Below are 19,402 nucleotides of genomic sequence, written 5' to 3'. Positions count from 1 at the left end.
GGAAGCTCTCCAAACCCTGTACTTTTGGGATTTTATGGAAACCTCATCACATGACATGATAGCTCATTAACTCTGTTTTCAGCCTTTCTCCCTTCTCAAGAGAATGAGTGGTGGGGCTGAAAATTCCAAGCTTCTAATCATTGTTTGATCTTTCCAGTAGTGACCAGCCCTTATCCAGGAAGCCCCCCAGGGTTGCCTCATTAGAACAAAAGACACTCCTATCACCTAGGAAATTACATGGGTTTCAAGAGATCTGTGTTAAGAACAGAGGTCAAAGGCCAATATCAGGACAAGAGATGCCGGTAGTGTTCTTATCATTTAGGAAATTACACGGGTTTTAGGAGCTCTATAACAGTAACCAGGGCCAGAGACCAATGTGTATTTCCTGTTATCTCACAGTATCAGCTGAGTAACTTGGGCAAAGTCAGTTCAGGAAGTCATGCAACTGGTTCTTGAACTCATACCTTTTTAACCTCAAAGCTTATACAGTTACATATGTGGCCCTCTAAGCAGTCTCTCTAGCGATAAGATTCATGTGGAATGCCACTTGACACATGGAAAGCATTCGTTAAGTATTTATTAAATTAATGAATCGTTATTATGATAGTCTTGTGGTGTTTTTTGTTTTGTTTTGTTTTGTTTTGTTTTGTTTTTTTTGCTAAGTTTATTTATTTTGAAAGAGAGAGAAGAGAGGGAGTACACGAGTGGGTGAGGGGCACAGAGAGAGGGAGAGAGAGAATCCCAAGCAGATTCCACACTGTCAGCAGAAATCCTGTTGCAAGGCTCAGTTTCACAGACCATGAGATCATGACCTGAGCTGAAATCGAGAGCCAGATGCTTAACCGACTGAGCCACCCAGGCGCCCCTACAGTCTTGTGTTTTGATTCAGTCTCAGCCTGCCTCTGAGAGCTAAGTGCAGGCAATGTAGTCTTAGCAACATTACAGCACTTATAGTAGAGGTGACTCTGCTTTCCAATGATTACTCATTTATTTTCCTAGTTGCATTACAGTCTTTAGCCATGCTTTCTCTTATTACATTTTTATTTTTATTTTCCAGATCTACTGTTAGCTGGTAGTGAAGGATGGTAGGGGTTTCTGAGATCCTGGTTGGTCTTGTCTGATTAATCCCTGGGGTGGGGTTTGAATATTTTACAGCTTTTGGATCTCTTCATCCAGTGGGACTGGTCAACCTACCTTGCTGACTATGGTCAGCCCAACTGCAAGTACCTCCGGGTAAACCCAGTGACAGCACTGACCCTGCTTGAGAAGTGAGTACCTAGTCCAGCGGTCTCTGCTGGGAAGTGGGGGTTGGTATCGGGGATAATTTTCTCTTCGCCAGTACCTTCAAAAGACAGCAGAGAGGTCCTGTTCTCGAAGTTGCCATAAGTGCTACCAGCAGTCTCCATCATTGGATTTGGCAGGCTGGCCTTCTTGTAGCCTCTTAATTCCTGAACCCCCAATAAGCTAGGCCAAGTATGGGTCACGTGGACTCTGGCAGTACTTTGGAGCTTAAAGGGGCAACATCTCTTTAACTAGAGATGGAAAGAGAAGAAAGAACCATGCCTTAAGCTTGGTCAGAGGCCACCTGGTGAATAGAATGAGACTGGCCCCAGTCGTCTCGGGATGATGGGCAGAACAGCCCCATCGAAGAAACCCCATCCGGTTTCTAGCAGAGAAGTTCTTGGAATTACTGAAACCTTCACCAGCAACCCCTCCCACTCCCTGCCAGAGTTGAGCCTTACTGTGCTGACTGTCCCAAGAAAGCTGTGTTGGAGCAGGTGTCTCCTTCTTGCTCTGGGCAGTCACTGGCCAACAGAGGCGCTACCACTGGGATTGGGTCAGCCATCTCCAGAACATCCCATGGCTAACCAGTGTATCAACCAGATGCCGGGATCTGCTGTGCAGCCTAGTTCTGGCTTTTGCTAACCTAGTTGAGAGCTGGCAAGCCAGAGACCAAGATCCAAGGAAAGGGGAAGCTTTTTCCTGTCATCACAGTTGTTAACTCCCAGCTTCCTCGAAGCTTCTTAGAAGAGTACCCTGCATCTAAGTAGTACAGCAAGTACCTATGTGGCCGTATGTGAACTTGGATACACGGACCAGCATCTAGGAGGTCAGAATGGAGCCTTAAGCAGAAGAAAAGGTTAAGGTGTATTCTCCCTACTACGCGGTGTGGTGGGAGAGAAGGGGGGGAGTTGGAAAATAAGCAAGAGCAGGATGTAGAGGGATGTGTTTGCAGCCAAGAAACTAAGAGCCCAGAGTGCAGCTTTCTCCAGGCCAAGACAGACTGATGTTTCCATTTTAACTTTGTTTCCCATGATTCTCTCTCCCAATGACCTTCCTCCCTAGGATATCTAGAGAGTAAGTATATTATTCACTTGGGCCTTTTCCATCACTTTGAGGCAAGTCCTTCTGGTTTCCTCATTGACACTAATGACTACACTAAAATCCCTACCCTGTGAGTTGTCCCCACCCTGACACACTAATCTACTAAACTAGCCCGGTGCCAATTGGCTGGCTGCCTCCTCGATCCTTGGTCCTCAGAGTGACCCTTGGCATACCAATTCCTATGGGGCTGGAGGTCACAGCAGGGATTTTCCCCCACTGGCGCCAGGTAAAGGGCTGTTCCCACTCAGCTTCCTGGCCCACTCAATACTCTTGCTAGTGCAGGGCTTGAAACTCAGCCCTGACAGAAGCGAGCTCCTCGGCAGTCTTCCCCGCCTCCTGGTGGTTGAAGCCCATGGCGTTAAGATCTGGAGCCTATGCCTCCTGCGGAAAATTTTTTATTAGAGGCAAGGCCTAATCCCAGCTGAACTGGGGACATGTTGGCTTTTCAGTTGGTGTTTAGATGTCGTATTCACTATGTGTCCAAATGGGCTGTGGGATTCCCTTTCAGTTCCTTCTCTCAGTAGTCCTTTACTTGTCTGCTCCTGAGAATTCCTAGATCTAAGAGGTATTGCCCCATCCACTTTCTGTGGATCAATTATAGGCTAAAATCATCAGCCTGTCTGTAGCATTCTGGAGGCCTAACAGGAACAAAGCCTCGTGCTTAGCCCTAGGAGTCAGCAGGGTTTAAAAGCTTCCTTCCAAACCCAGTAGGGCCATAGGCCACGCTGATCACTAAAATCCCTATTTCCCAGCCTCATAGGAACCAGTCCCTTTCCCTGACCCTTTCCTGCTTTCTGCACAGCCAGATGTACCACCAGAGCTTGACAGTCTCCGCTTTTTAACCTGGCGCTTCTTGGCAGGGTGAGATATGAAAAGAACCAAAGACCTGCTGAGGACATTCAGGAAAGAGAAGAGGCTCCTGTGTCATTGAGAGGTGGCCGTAGCCAGAGTAGATCAGGTTCCCGAGGAGGGTTCCCCTTTGGCTTTGGAGCATTCCAGGGCATAAACCAGCATGCCACCGTCAGCCTTCAGGACACCTGAGTTTATCTTTTGAGTAATCCCAACTCCAGGCCTTAACGGCCAAGAACTCCAAGACTCTGAGGCCCAGGGTTCTTCTTCCTCCCTTCCTCCTACCTTATTGCAAGAGCTTCCTATGGGAGCTGAAAGCCAACTCTGGTTCCCCATCTCTGGGCGGCTTGGAGGAGTCCTGAAATTAATGATCACATAGGATGTTAAATTAAATATCCCATACATATAGGGAGCGTTTTTTTCTTCCTCCTTTTTTTCTTTTTTGTTTTGTGTTGTTTTTACTTAGATTTATAGCATATTCCCTGGGATATATAATCTAAAGCCAGGTCAGTTCCATAAATGTAATGGTATAATTAATGTGTAAGGGACCAAATACAGTAATCATCATAGCCTTGAGACCCGCGTGCTTTCTTTTCAACCAACCTCCATCACCTCTGCTTCTTCCTCACCTCCAAGCACAGACCTGCCCATGTGGGTGGGTGTATCTTATACTCAGTGTTCTGAGTTCGCTTGAGTAGTTCCAGCCTTAAGGCCCTTAAGCTTAGATCTGCGAGAGAAGTCTCCATTCATTTGTGGCCGTCAGTGTCAGCCAGAACCACACAGCTTTGGTGCTCGTCACAACCTCCTGACCTCACTTATATGCCCTTGTGGGATCTCTGGCCTTTTAACTCACTGGCCCCAAAGCTGCCCCTCTGCACAAGAGCCACCCCACAGGAAAAGATGGGCCAGGATTGGCGATGGGCCAAAGGCCCTTGGATGTATACCTGGGGGTTGATTACTAGGGTTGCCAGGTTCCTTCCCCCCCACTTCTTCTGACCTGTGTCCCTGCAGCCCAGGGAGCTGTGAAGTCAGAGAGCTGGTGTAGCTCCTGGGGGATGGTCATGAAGACCCAGGAGAAATTGGTCTGGGCAGTGTTCTTAATTCTCTAACACCAGAACTAGGGGTGGGCTGAAGGCCCAGTGTGCAGAGACTGAGGCCAGAGTTAACAGTCAGATGTCAGAGGTTGTGGACTCTCTGCAGGGAATAGCAGATTCCCACATTCTATCACAATGGCTTATTCAGACCTGGGCATTTCTGTGAAACCACAGCTTGGCCTTGACTTTATCCATGCTTCCCTGTTAGGTCTCTCCGTCTGACCACAACTGTTGCCCAGAGCTGCCCATGGTTTGTACTCTAAGACTATGCCACCTCTGGAGCTTTAACAGGACCCAGGAATAGAAAGCCCTGCAAAGACCAAAGGTCTGAGGATATAGACAGACATCGAGTCCTCAGGGGCTTCTCTTGCCTAAAGTTCCGGTTCATCAAGTGAAAGGATGGCCCACCTGCTCTCCTCAGCACCACACACTCAGCCACCTCACTGCCTCTGGGTCCTTAGTCTGAGACAAAAGAAAAAAGATCATTCAAGCCCTTAGTGTTGTTAAGGATGGGATAGAGTAAACAGCCTGTGAAGTTTAGAAATACATGGTGGCTTTTCATTATTCATATCCTCTTGGAATTACTAGTTGAGAGTATGTTTTTTCCCTATCTTTCAAATACCAGCTTTAAGGTCCCAGCAAGATTTCATAAGCTCATGAGATGGTAAGTGGATCCGAGATATCCTGTAAGAGTCTGTTGAGCACCAGGACTTTAGCATGCCCCAGAGACCTGTAACAGGTGCGCAGCTGGAGATAGAAGGGAAGGAAATAGGTAGGGCGGGTATGGATGATCAGGGGGTTGGCTCTCCCATATCTGGCTTTTGACTTTTGATTCCAAAGGTGACCGAAGTTGGGAGGGCTATGGACAGCTTCCTGAATAAGTAGGTAAGTATGGGCCTGACAGTGGAAACATTCTGCACTCTCTCAACTCTGGGTGGAGGGTAAGATACGCTGTGCGATCCTGCCTCCTGCCAGTTCTTTCTACCATTGTCTCCTCAAACACTTTGCTCTCTTTCTTTCCTTCTGTGTTTAGGATGAAGGACACTAGCCGCAAGAACAACATGTTTGCACAGTTTCGGAAAAATGAGCGAGACAAGCAGAAATTGATTGACACTGTGGCCAAGCAGCTCCGGGGACTCATCAGCAGCCACCATTCGTGAAGGCTGGCCTCAGGCCCACAGAGGCTGCTCACTATAGCGCCATAGCCTGGGACCCAGCCCTGGCTGGCCCTGCATTTGTGCATTCTTCTTCAAAGAGAGCAAATGTATTTTTTTAATAACCTATGTACAGTATTCGCATAACCTTTCCCTATAGTAAAAGAGGCACAAGATAAAGCAAGTACGTGAGATGTTGCTAGGCTGGGGCTCAGGAGAAGTTACACTATACTGTCTGTATCATCCTAGAGATGGTGATATCACCAATCCCAGTATGATGAACCACCTTTCATCCATGGCTCTCGAGCCTAGGTCTGGGGCTCAGGAATGACACTAACAAAATGGGTACATGGCACTGGGAGGTAAGGTGAGTAGGCGAAAAGGTAATAAAGTATATCCTGTTTACTCCCGGGTGCCCCATTCACCACATAGGTGAGGTTGATTCTTCATGATGCAAGGAGAGGACCAGGAAAACGTTACTGTTTAGCGTATGGAAACCAGCACACTGTTCCGGAGGTTCATATCTCCTCCATCCACCAACTTTCACTGGCTGGGAAACAAGCATGGCATGTGGCCAGATGACAGCTTCACTCCAGTTCCCCAAGGATGGCAGTGTCTTTAGCCCATATCTGACCCAGTCTTTTATTGCTGATTTCTCTAGGGCAAGACAGAGTTGAGTATACAGTGGTACTAATTGGACCCCATGACTAACTGCAGGTTGCTCCACACCAAAAGGAGTTTTATTGGCTCTTGAAAACCAGTGTGAATAGAATCAGAGCCTCGGTCCTTTCCCCATTCTTCTCATTTTCTTCTTTCAGGGTCAGGGAACTTGGTTCAGAACATAGATCAACAGTTATTTCCATAGATCTTCACAGAGACTTGGCCTCCTTCAGTAGTGTCATTGAGACAAGTCGGATTCCAGAAGCCTGAAAATGGCCCTTACTCTACCCTTAGGTAAAACCTGAAGATGACCTGGGAGTGTTCCTTGTGTTGTAAAACCAGCTCCCTGGCCACCAACTTTCAAAGAAATATTATCAGCTCTGCACACTGGGGGCAGCCGTAGCTGGACAGGATGCCTCTAGGGATGGAGACGTCACCATGAAGTAGACAGGGCCAAGTATGGCTAGTAGTTTGTTACCTCTGGCCCAGCTGTCCCTTACTAAGTCATACCCTAGATCTGAAGCTCTTCTTACTCAAGCCTAAGCCTTCCATCCTCTCCTGAGATCCCCCGAACCATCTTTTGGCCTCATCTGAGAAAGATTGTCTGTAATCCTATCCCACAAATTCTGGAGTTTGCAAAGCGAGCCTGGACTAGCTAGCTCGGAAGCTGTGTCCGCTGTCCCAGACAGGCTTCTGACACAAGGGCTTTGCTGTGAGGTCTGTCAGAGGAACCTGGACTTGAAGACTCTTCAGGAAGATGCTACTGTGGCTACTGGCAAGAGTATAATTATGCATCACCAAACAATGACAAATAAGCCACACAGGCCTTTCCAGCTTGGATTAGTGGGTGGAGAGACGCATCAAGCAAAATTCTTCACTACCTTTGTCAGCTACTGAGTTGCTTCTGGGGAGGGCAGTGCTTCCTTTTTCATTCCCCACCCCAGCCCCCCAACCCCCCGTATCCCATCACAACTTGAAAACCAAGGGGAAGAGATTATGCCCACAGACATGCAGGCTTCCTCAAAGCTGGAGAGACGAGTCTGCGTGTAAGCTCTGGAGAATCTTTCTGAAGCTCACCTTGAGACCTAGGTTGTTAGCCTAGGGTCTTAGGATGAGGGTCCGGGTGAATGCTGCCACCCAGAACTTCAAAAGGCAAGGGATGGCAGGGGGCCATGGGAATGAGACCCAAGATGCCATCTCCCAAGCCCTGAACTTGACTGAAAAGGAGCAAGAAATGATTACACGAATCTAAAATCCTATTGCTTAAGAAGGGCCCCAAATATACGCCTTTTATTAGTCCCCAGTTTGCAGCAAGATTCCTTCAGCTTTGTGTACTGAGACTTGGATGTGGAATGGACAGAACCTTAAGCACGTCATACTTTTTGTCTTTTTTTGAGTCATCATTGCTGGTCCGGTCTCAAACATGTACCCTGGAAAGACTGCTGTAGAGGAAAGGCGAACAAGGTGGAGCAATGGGGGTTCCTCTGCACCTTGTACACAGAAGTCCCTTTAAAGAAAACACTTACTCAAGCTCAAGACTTATTAGGGAGGACCCTTTGGTAGATCTCCTCTTCCCTCTCAGTCTGCCTTTAGTCTTCTCTAACGAAACCAACATGCCGCTACTGAGTTGTCTGTAGAGACACTCTCTTGGGGGGGCAAGAGAAGGTCAAAAAACAGGGACCCGCAGCGTCCAAGTTGTTTGAATTGGTGAAGTAGGAATTTTCAGTTTTGCCTTTTCAGTCTAGCTGGACCAGCCTTTGAGAGGACTCACGCACATGTGCCCATGCCCATCAGATTCCTAAGATCTGGCCTCAAGTGCCCAGAGATAGATAGGTAGGTGCCCCAGTGGGCCTCAGTAAGGGGGGCAAGAACACAGGTAGCTAGAAGCCTCCCGGCCTTCTAGTTAATATGACTCTTGACCAAGTTCTTGGAAAAACCTGGTCCATGCTTCTAGAGGGATGTTCTTGTTTGGGACCCTAGTGGGTTTCAGAAGTAGTAGAGGTGGCTTGTATAGTTTCAACATTCATAGGAAATCTCTTTGCGTGAACTGTAAATGAAGCTGTTGGCAGGGGGAGGGGGAGAACAGGACCCAGAGATTGGAACCAGCAGAGTCCCTGTTGACAGAAGAAATGTCCAACGGCCAGGAAGTGCTCCCCAGTGTTTCCATTGCATACCAGGCCTAACAGCCTCTCAGGCCTCAAAGCCAGCCTAGCTTCACTGCACACTTGTCAAGCGCTTGCTCAGCAAGCCCCAGACCCAGAGCCCTTTATCCCCAAGATTGGCAGTGGCCATGACCTTCCTCATAAAGCCTCTCGACACTCCCTGGGGCCTGCTAACAGAAATCCCCCCCTACCTTGGCCTCCTTTCTCCCAGGACTCTCCTCCTGGCTGCTTCGACTGCCTCTTTTTTTCTCTTCGCCTGCATCCGCAATTACTTTTCACCAACGTGTTGGAAATGGCCTTTTTATTTTGCACAAATAGTTGTACATTTATGGAGGAAATTTAGGAGAGTCCATTTTTAACTCTAAAGGGAATTTTTTTCTTTAAAACTCACTAGTAAAGCTACTGATGCAGATGGGCCTCGTGGTTAGTGGGAACCTCCCGTGTGGAAAGAGCATGTTTATTCCTCCTGTACATTTTCCTCTCTTAACTGCTATTAAACAAGAGAGCCTATGTACCTGTTTCAAAAGCCACGGTGTTGTCTCATGGTTTTTTTTTTGTTCTTCCGCCCCTTTCGCACAGTGCAGCTATGGTTGGTGATCTGGATGACAGCCAATGCACCCCCTCAACTGGACTGAGGACCAGAGCAGGCAATAGCCTGCTGGGGGGAGAAAGCCTGCCTGCCAGACAAGGGCGAGGAGCCTTTGAAACGTCCCAAACTACTGAGTTAGATCTTCCTGTCTGTGTAGTTAACGTTGGCATCATCGCCATCAAGACGAGTAACTTTTGAAATGCCTGATTTACATGGAGCACCAGGCTAGGCAACTTGAGGCCTGATGTGTCGAACACCAGCCCGGCAACAGAAAGGCTCCCAGTCAGAACGGGAAGATGGCGGATTATCCAGAACAAAGCCAGGCTGGGAAAAGGGGCGAAATGAGGCGATTTTAGAGCTCAGTGTGGGAGAGGGGCCGGCACCACGGCCTGCTATAGGAATGGGTCTGGTCAGGGAAGAGAGCAGAGAGAAAGCAGGACGTTAAGTAGCTGGGCCTTGAAGGACTCAAATTCAAATTGTATTAAGCTGTAGGAGTATCTTAGGCACAGACCACATTAGAGTAAAAAGTTGGCCTGAGCCTGGCATATGCTGGGAGTTTCCCCACGGAAGCATGGGGAATAAGGCCAGAAATGGTGTAACAGCACCAGTCTGCCTGCCCCCTCAGAAGCCATGAGAATAGGATGGGAAAAATTCCTTCAGTAAAAAGTCTGACTACTGTAGCCAGGTTTCAGTCCCTGCTGTGCCACTTACTAGCCAGCTGGCCTTGACCAGTTACCTCCCTCAGTCTCATAATCCTCATCAGTGAAACAGAAAAGAAGTCCTAATTTACAGTGTGGTTGTCAAGTGTGAAGGAGTCCTGGATGGTCAGGATGCTTCGCCAGTTCCTAGCCATAGCACGTGCACTGTTTAAGGCCTTCCCCTCCTTCCTCTCCAATTCCACAACATTCCTCATGGCTGAGCACTGGACAGAAGTGTCCAGAGCCTCTCTGCCTCCTGGCTTCTCCTCTCCAAGCCCAGCGCAGGGTGGATGGTAATGAGGCCTCCGGAGCTCCTGTACACAAAATGGGTGCAAGCCCTTCGAATCAGCCAACTGTGACTCAGGGTACAGCCAGTTCTTCAGCTAGAATCTGCCCCCTCACCACCACTTAGAACATTCTCCGCTCTCTCTTTGGTGCCAAAGTTTACACTGGTACTAGAATTCAGGAGTTCTTAACCAGGGGTTCATGAACCCGTGGAATATGTGTATGTGTGTGAGTATACACGTATGTGCACGTGTGTGGGTACCAGCTTGCGTTCACCCATTTTTTTCTGGATAGAAAGCGCGTGGTTCTCATCACTGTCAAAGAAAGATTCGGGACTAAAATACTGAATGATAACCAAATCTCCTGAGGGAAAGCCAGACGACCTGAGCCTCCTCTCCCTGCCTCATAGAATTCTGGAAGATTTTTCAAGACCTTCAGTTCTGCCTCCTACCTTTTCCAGGAGCCCCCATGTGAACCTCAGGTCATACCTAAAAACCGGTACAGCCACTCCTGGCTTTTTCTACTCAGCCAGGTTATGGTAACTGAGGTCAGCATGAGGACCTTGCACTTCTGAGAATACGGAGCCTCCCAGCTGGTTGGGGAGAGTCCAGTATAGATACATGGATCCTCAAAGCCAAACTGAACCTGACTCACCTCAGAACATTTCCTATAGCTTCCGAGCACTGACTGATGCATGGTTCCACCGCCCCAGACCTTATCCAGAGAGGGAGCAGCCCTGGTGGGGTGTCCAGGGTGGGGTGCGAGGTGGGGACCCTGGGACAGATGTGAAGCAGGCACCAGCATGCCCCTTTTCTCACAGCTAGGCTTATCTGCGGACCAGGCAGGTGAGGGTGGGGAACAGCTAGCGGGAGATAAGGGGAGGGAGAGAAAGTGCCAGACCCTTTCCCCGGAGGCCTCAGTTTTGAATTTAATGGGCAGTGTGTGCCGGGAATGAGAGAGCCTCACAGCCCAGGGGACCAGAAGACAAAAGCTCTTGAGGAAGTGCAAGGAGGAGGAGGAGAGGAGTGGGGGCCTGGGCATTGTGCGGGAGAGCCACCCCTCTATCTGTTTCAATCACTGCTGGGGTTAGGGTTACCCTGCACTTGGGGCCCCAGCTGCTTTGTGGGGTCTGTGACATCAGCCGTTGTGATGGTAATGGAGGGGCCTCTCTCACGGGGGGCTCCCCTTCACCAGCCAGCCCACATCAACTCCCAGAGAGGATTGAAGCTCCTGTTCCCTCAGGGTGGGGGCAGGATGTGGGCCCAGAACTAGACCCAAGAGAACAGGCCCCCTCCCAGTCTGAACCCACTGCTTAGTGTTATCTTCCAGGCCCAAGCTATGACCTTCCTCTCTCCAAAGCTCCAGAAAAGGAATGGAATCTGAACATTGAGACGCTTTTCTGGCCCTAAACAATCCTTCCATTCTCTAGGCTCAATGATGGGTCTATTTCCTCCTGTAAATGGGTCTCGTAATCTTCAACTTTTACCTTTGCTTCTAAGGGTAATTAATTAGATCTCCCTCTTGTTCTCCCTACACACTCCCCTCTCTGTTACAAGGCTCAGGTTAAGCCGGGTGGATGGCTTTTCTTTCTTTCTATTCCATGGAGTGCTCATTTTTAAAGCTGATGGAGTAAGTCCTTGCCCTCTCCAGTGAACCTCTTCTCCAGAGAAGCCTGCTAGGGAAACACCACTTCCTCGGGCCCAGGAAAGCGGCCTCTGCCCAGCTCAAGGCTTTTCAGGTAGCCAGTTCTGAGCAACCATTTCACTCTTTCTTCCCAGATATGTCTCCAAGGTTTTAGGGAAGGGGCTTTCGGGCTGTCAATCTCAGGAGCAAAGTGAAGGATTAAGTGATGATCTGGACCTTGGAGGTGAAGGGAGGCAAAGATGGGCACGGGAGAAGGAAGATCAAAAACTCAGATTCCTTTTTTTCCGAAGTCTGAGGAGAAACAGGCATCAGGTGCAGGGCAGCATGAAGGCATCAGGTGGGGCGGAGTGAGGATAGACCCCCATTTGAGCAGCAGGAGGAGAGGCTGCTATGGGAAGGCAGGTCATGGGGGCAGGAAGTTGAGCCCTAGGGACACCGATGATTTCTAGGAACCGTGAGCTTGTCTGATGCTCCGACTCGACAATGAGCTCTTCGGAGGCAGAAATGACTTGGCATGCCTGTCTGAATCCTCTGCAGCACCTTGCCCAGCAAATGGCACCTGGGCACTCCTGACCAAATGAGTCACACCCGCAGTGGGGACAGTTACTACGGAGGGGGGTGCGGCTGGGAAAGCAGCACTCCCTGCTGGGAGGAATATCTTGTGGCCCACACTGGTTTGGAAGGGGATTGAGAATAAAAAGCAAACTAGCTTTTGGTCAGTTTTGTTATGGTTTTAAAATTCTCTACAGCCATGTACTACCCCACTCTTGGTATGCTGTGGAGTAAGGAACAGGTTGAAAACAGACCTTGTCAGGTGAGAAACCAAAACGGCAGTTTAATTCCTGACAGGCAGGGTGTGCTCCTGGTGGTGGTGGTGGTGGTGGTGAAGGAGTGTGTCCGTGCATGTGTGGATGTGGATGTGGGTGTCTAAATACTGAGCCCTAATCCCATTTCCCACATAGAATCACTGTTAACAGTATGGTGATGTTCTCTCAGATCATCTGAATATGTAGATACTTTTTTCACCAAAAAAATTGAATCCTGGTATTTTATATTGCGGGTTTCTTTCCCACTTAACGTATCTTAAACATCTTTCATGGCAATATAATGGGATTTCTTCCTTTGTGAAGCCCATGGATACTTCCATTGCATGGATGTACCTGGGGTTTATTTAATTCTGAGTTGGTGAATATCTGGGATGTTTCCAGTGTTTCACTATTGTGAGTAATATCGCAAGACTCTTGTATACATCCTTGCCTTCTTGCATAGTATAAAATTTCAGGAGTGGAATTGATTGGTTAAAGGTCGTTAGTATTACAAATCTTAATAGAAATTGTGTATTACTCTTGAAAATCCCCAATTTACACTCCCTCCAATAGGAGAATGTGGCAGTGACCCAGCTTTCCTCCCCCCACCCCCCCAACCCCCCCCCCCAAATGGCTGACTGGCTGACCACTTGTCCCACAGAATCACTGATTAATTTGTCAATATCATCTTTATCATATATTAAATTCCCATTTATTCTTGGGCCTATTTCTGGACTTTATTTACTGTTCCATGATCATTTTTATTTCTGAGCCATTACCATATTGTTTTAGTTACCATATCTTTTTAGTCTGTTTTAATACCTACTAATCCCTTCCTACGTCATGCTTTTCTCTTTCAGATTGTTCCTGAATATTTGGATAATTATTCTTCCAGGGTAATTTTATAATTCTCTTTCTCAAGTTTTAAAAGTTCTATTGTGATTTTGATTGGAATTGCATTGAATTTATAGAATAATTTGCAGATAAATAGCATCTGTATAACATTGTCGATGCATTTGTGAAAAATATCTGTCCGTTTACTCATCACATCTAGATTCCTCTAACAGTTTTAACATTTTCTGCATTTGGAATCTTCACATTTCTTATTTAGTACAACCACGGATGTTTAGTGTTTTCATTACTGTTGTAAGTGAGATCTCTCCTTCCATATTCTACATTTTCTGGTTTGTTTTACTTAAAGAAGTAAGGTGTAAACATCTATCAGATTGCCAAAGTCCTGCAGTCTGATATTAACCAATGTTGATGAGGAGAGGGAGAAACGGTGGTGGAAAGATATATTCTTAATACAACTACTTTCTAAAGCAGTTTTGTGCTGCAGATTCAAATCCCTTATCTGCAATTCAGAAATCAAAAAACAAAAAACAAAAAACCCCTGAAAACTGGAAGCTCTTTCTTAACATATTTGGTGGCAAAACCTAACTTGATGGGAGGCTATTTATGGTCTTTATCACACTTAATGTGGATATTTTTACTTTTCAGCACAGAAAAAGTAATACATTTGCTTATGGAATACTTCTCCCAAGCCCTGCTAGGGTCTGATACACGGCACATGTACCATACTGCCCTTCTAAGATCCAAACAGTTCTTATTATGAACCACATTTGGCTCCAACAGTTTTGAACAAGGTATTGTGGGTGTGTGTGTGGTAAAGTTAAAGATGTGCATATCCTAAGACTCAGAAACTCTGCTTCTGAGAACATTCCCTAGAGAAACCTAGCCACCAGAAGACATGTTTAAGACTGTACCGTCTAGTATTGTTTATAATGATGAAAGATTAGAAATAACCGAAATGTGGGGCGCCTGGGTGGCTCAGTTGATTGAGCATCTGACTTCAGCTCAGGTCATGATCTCGCGGTTTGTGAGTTTGAGCCCTATTTCCGGTTCTGCTGTCAGCACAGAGCCTGCTTAGGATCCTTTGTTCCCCTTCTCTCTGCCCCTCTCCGCTTGCTTCCTGTCTCTCAAAATACATAAACATAAAAAAAGAAATAAGTAAGTAAAAGAAATAACCTAGATGTCCACCAATGGGAGAATACATTCATTGTGATATATTCATCTAATAGAGACCGTATAGCAGTTAAAATGAACTACAACTACATTCGCCAACACAAACTTTTTAAATTTTCTTTTTAAAAAAAATTTTTTTTTAATGTTTATTTATTTTTGAGACAAAGAGAGACAGAGCATGAACAGGGGAGGGGCAGAGAGAGAGGGAGACACAGAATCAGAAACAGGCTGCAGGTTTTGAGCAGTCAGCACAGAGCCCCACGCGGGGCTCAAACTCATGGACCCGTGAGATCATGACCTGAGTCGAAGTGGGACGCTTAACCGACCAAGCCACCCAGGCGCCCCTAATTTTCTTGAATAAAAATGCAAGTGGCGAATGGTAACAGCATGATAGAACTTCAAGTTTGAAAACATGCATGAGAATGACAGACACCAAATTCAGCGTGGTAGCCATCTCTGCAGAGTGAGCGGGGGCGGGGGGGGGGGGGGATGAGGCTCCCCCAGGATACACAGTAGCCTTTTGATTCATCTATAAAGTCTAATCTCTCTTTTTTTAAATGTTTATTTATCTGTGAGAGAACACAAGCGGGGGAGGGGCAGTGAGAGGGGGACAGAAGATCCTAAGCGGGCTCTGCTCTGACAGCAGCAAACCGGATGTGGGTCTCCAACTCACTAACCGCGAAATCATGACCTGAGCTAAAGTCAGACACTCAACCGAGCCACCCAGGTGCGCCAAAGTCTAATCTCTTTTTCTCAATCTGAAATGAATGTCTCAAAACGTTGAGATGTTTTTACAAATACATAGATTTGTACTCTACATAATATTCCCAATCCTAAGAATTCTGGATGGTGAAGCATAAGCGTACAGGACTAGAGCAGCCGAACAGCAGAGACCCAGGCATTTTTTGTCTTTCTATTCTGTCGTGCTTAGCATGCTGAGCATTTCACAGGCACAGGACAGCTGCGTCACCTGCAGGCATTACATCCACCTTCAGGCGGGAGGAAAGGAACAGGAGGAAGAAGGAAAGGCAAAGAGATAAAGGCCTGTGTGGGCCAAATCTGTTCTGTTCCTTCCTTAGGAGACCCTGATTTCTTTCCACCTTTCTGTAGATTTAGAGTTGCTTCTCTAAAATTATGTAAAATGTTCTCAAAATTATTTGAACTTGAATTACTATTTTAAATGATCTCCTTACATTACAACCTCTTACATCTTATTGGGCAGAACTGAACCACATGACCACCCCCCAAAACAATCACAGCCAAAGGGAGGAAAATGATCACATTTGGTTTAGATCAGCTATGGTTTTTTCCCTGTAAGCTCCATGAAAACAGTGTTTTGTTCGCAGTTTTATCCTGAGTGCCTAAAAGAGTTTCTCTTGCATAAAATATGCTTATTAAATTGTATGGAAAGAACCAATGGTACGTATGAATGAGAAGATAAATGGAGCTGGGTTAGGGGCAGGAGACAAGGGATCTGAGCCAATCCGAGTCCTGTCAGCTGTGAATCAGAGGGAAATGAATGTTGTCAGGGTAGTGGGTCTGTCACAATATCCCTGACCCACTGAGCCACGCGATGCAAATTATGTATTTGTTACAGATGAACAAATATTTTCTCCTAGTCTTTCACTTAATTTTTTAAATAAGCTTTTTATTTTGAAATAATGTTAGGTTTATGGAGAAGTTGCAAATTGATCCAGAGTTCTACAGCCCTCACCCAGTTTCCTCTGCTGTTAACATCTTATATCACCACATACATTTGTGAAAATGTTAAAAACCAACATCGGTACATTAGTATGAACTAAACTCAGATTTCAGTGGGATATCACCAACTTTTCTGTTCTGGGATTCAATCTAGGATACCATGGTGCACTTAGTTGCTATAGCTCCTTAGTTTCCTTTGGTCTTTGACAGTTTTTCTGTCTTTCTTTACTTTTCATGACCTTAACAGTTTTGAGGAGTCTTGGTTAGGCATTTTACGGAATGTCCTCCAATTTGCATTTATCTGATATTTTTCTCTTGAATAGACAGGGATTCTAGGTTTTTTGAAAGAATGCCACAGAGGTGAAACATCCTCATTATATATCAGAAGTTACATGACATCACTAGTGACGTGAACTTTGAATACTTGGGTGTAACAGCATCTGCCAGGTTTCTCCACTGTAAAGTGACTATCCCTTTCCCTACTCTAGCTAGTAGAAGCAAGTCACTGGGGCGCCTGGGTGGCTCTGTCAGTTAAGCGTCAGACTCTGGATTAGGTCATGATCTCATGGTTCGAGTTCGAGCCCCGCGTCAGGCTCTGTGCTGACAGCTGAGAGCCTGGAGCCTGCTTCGGATTCTGTGTCTCCCTCTCTCTCTGCCCTTCCACTGCTCGCGCTCTGTCTGCCTCTCAAAAATGAATAAAACCATTTAAAAAAAAAGAAGAAGCAAGTCACTAATTGCAGCCCACTGAGATGTGACAGGGAGGGGCGGGAGTTAAGATTTACTTCCTAGAAAATGTATCTACATAAATTATTTGGAATTCTTGTATAGGAAAGCTTTGGCTCCTCAATTTACTTAAATCATTTATTTATCTCGGTATGGACTCATGCACATGTTTTTGCACCTATTTTAGGCTATTTTCTTATTTTTTAAATGCTTTTCTTTCTTTCTTTCTTTCTTCTTTCTTTCTTCTATCTCTCTTTCTTTCTTTTTGAGAGAGAGAGCATGCAAGCAGAGGAGGTAGACAGAAAGGGAGACAGAGGATCTGGAGTAGGCTCTGTGCTGGCTCAGCACAGACAGAACTCAGGAACATGAAGTCATGACCTGAGCCGAAGTCTGACGCTTAACCGACTGAGCCACCCAGGCGCCTCTGAACTCTCAGTTTTTTATCCCACTCTCAAATCTATATGTCTATCCTTGGGACTTTTGTATTTATTTTATACTTTGGGTTATAATTCAACACCATGTTATCTATTTCTTTGCTCAGTTTTGGCCATTGTAATGCTCTTTCAGGTTGGTTCCTGGCTACCTTTGAAAAACCTCCATCGTCTCATTTATTTGAACATTTCCTTGATTTATGGAACTACAAGATGCTCCAGGCTTATCTTGTACTTTTCCTGTTCCAGTTCTAGAATTAACTAATTCTTCATGGAGCTCTAGCTCCTTTTATGGTAAAATGATATTTAGAAACCAAGATCTCGGTGCTTAGTGTGCTCATTGCTACTAGGGTGTTGTTTATGGGCTCTCAGCAGACAGAGCTAGATACTTTATTATATAATAACCCGTGTGCACACACATATCTATATTTGTTTCTGTATCTATACATCTCTCTCTGTGTGTATGGTGTGTGTGTTTGTGTGTATAATATATGATGTATGTACATTTTATATATATATATATATATATGTGAGTTTATACAGATGTTTCAAACTCTAATCCAGTACCACAGGGACAATTCTAACCTTTCCTTCTCTCCAATGATAAGAACCTGGCTCCCACCATCTACCAGCCATTTACGTATTCATTCAGGCCCACTATACAGTTTCAGAATTGCTAACCCGTAACTTCCCATTCACCTATTGTTAATTGGTTGTACTAGCTTTGATCATACAGAATTTTGAAATGTAATGCAGTTGAATTGTCAGTCCTTTCCTTTAAGCATCTGAGTTTTGTTTCTTGGTTAGAAAGGCTTTCCCAGCCATCATCAACCCCCAGATTATAAAAATATTTTAGTTTTGTTTTACATTTAGGTATTTAATCTATCTGGATTTTATTTAGGGATTATATGAGATGCAGCTTTAAACTTTTTTTCTCTCAAATGGCCATCTGAAAGTCCTAAACACCTATTATTAGTAGTCAGTCCTTTCCTCACTGATTTGCAATGCATGAGTCTCTTTCTAGACTCCATATCCTACTTGTGTATTTGTCTGTTTCTGTGCTAATAGGAGACTATTTTAATTTTTGATATCTTAAAATATGTTCTGATATCTAGTATGGAAAGTCTCCCATCATTGATCATTTTCAAAAATGTCTTGGCTATTCTTGTATGTTTATTATCACAGATGAGCTTTAGAATTAATTTGTGAAATTTCATTTATAAAATCCCATGGGATTTTGATTGTGATTACATTGAATTTATCCAATTTTGGAGAAACTGACATCCCAACATGGTAAGTCTCTATTTAGGTCTTCTTTTATGTCTCTCATAAAGTTTTATGCTTTCTTCCCAGAAATCTTACATTATTCATGAATTCACAGTATTCGCATTATTCATGTAAATTCACATGAATATTCACATTATTCATTATATATTTTAAATTATATTTTCAAATTTATTAATGCTAACATATAAGAAAGCTGTTGATTATATGTTTGTCATGTATCTGAGCAAGTTATTACATGCTTTTTATAGATCTAATAGGTTTTTAGTTGATTCCCTGAGATATTGTATTGTAGGCAGTCCTAATAGCTGTAATAATGACAATGTCTTATTCCTTTCTAAATCAAAAAGCTATTTATTGGCGGGGGGATGAAATAGGTAAATCACTAAGCAAACCTAATCAAGGAAAAAGAATGTAAGAAATTATAAATACTTTCCTGATTCCTGGACAAAATTAAGAATCAGAAAATGGAAATAACCACAGACTTGAGGACATTTTAAGAGCAGTTTTAAAAAATAACTGAAATATAAGTAAATTTTATGGAAATAAATCCATAAACCTAAGGATGGCTGATGGTTCCAGAAAAGTATATATTGCTAAAGTTGACCCAGAAAGGAAGAGAAAGCCCCCAAACTTTAATAATTGTGAAAGAAATCAAGGAAGTTGTTCAAGAGCTATCTCATATTTATATTTATATTTATATTTATACTATTACTGGTTTATTTTTTGATTCAAGTAACACACAGTGTTACATTAGTTTCAGGTGTACAATATAGTCATTTAACACTATATTGTCTCCAATATACATGTCTCCATGTATACATGTCTCCATGCTCTTCACAAAAAGGTACTCTTAATCTCCTTTATCTATTTTACCCATCCTTCCCATATCCCTTCTGTCAGCCACCAGTT

The 19,402-nt window shown here is 44.9% G+C and overlaps 1 protein-coding gene across 5 annotated transcripts in view; it reads left to right on the top strand.

The window, feature by feature from the left end:
• The window catches only part of EXOC6B (exocyst complex component 6B), a 616,143-nt gene extending 607,309 nt beyond the window's left edge, over positions 1-8,834 (top strand). For all 5 annotated transcript variants that reach the window (XM_047852190.1, XM_047852194.1, XM_047852188.1 and 2 more), the window contains 2 exons: positions 1,156-1,268; positions 5,362-8,834. In XM_047852190.1, coding sequence (XP_047708146.1) covers positions 1,156-1,268; positions 5,362-5,488 — 240 coding nt within the window. In that variant the 3' untranslated portion in view covers positions 5,489-8,834. The remainder of the gene's footprint in view (positions 1-1,155; positions 1,269-5,361) is intronic.
• Positions 8,835-19,402: the final 10,568 nt, after the last annotated feature.

The sequence above is a fragment of the Prionailurus viverrinus genome, chromosome A3 (genome assembly GCF_022837055.1).
Source record: "Prionailurus viverrinus isolate Anna chromosome A3, UM_Priviv_1.0, whole genome shotgun sequence".
Taxonomy (NCBI): domain Eukaryota; kingdom Metazoa; phylum Chordata; class Mammalia; order Carnivora; family Felidae; genus Prionailurus; species Prionailurus viverrinus.
The sequence above is the reverse complement of the archived record's forward strand: the minus strand, read 5'-3'. Positions and strand labels throughout refer to the sequence as shown.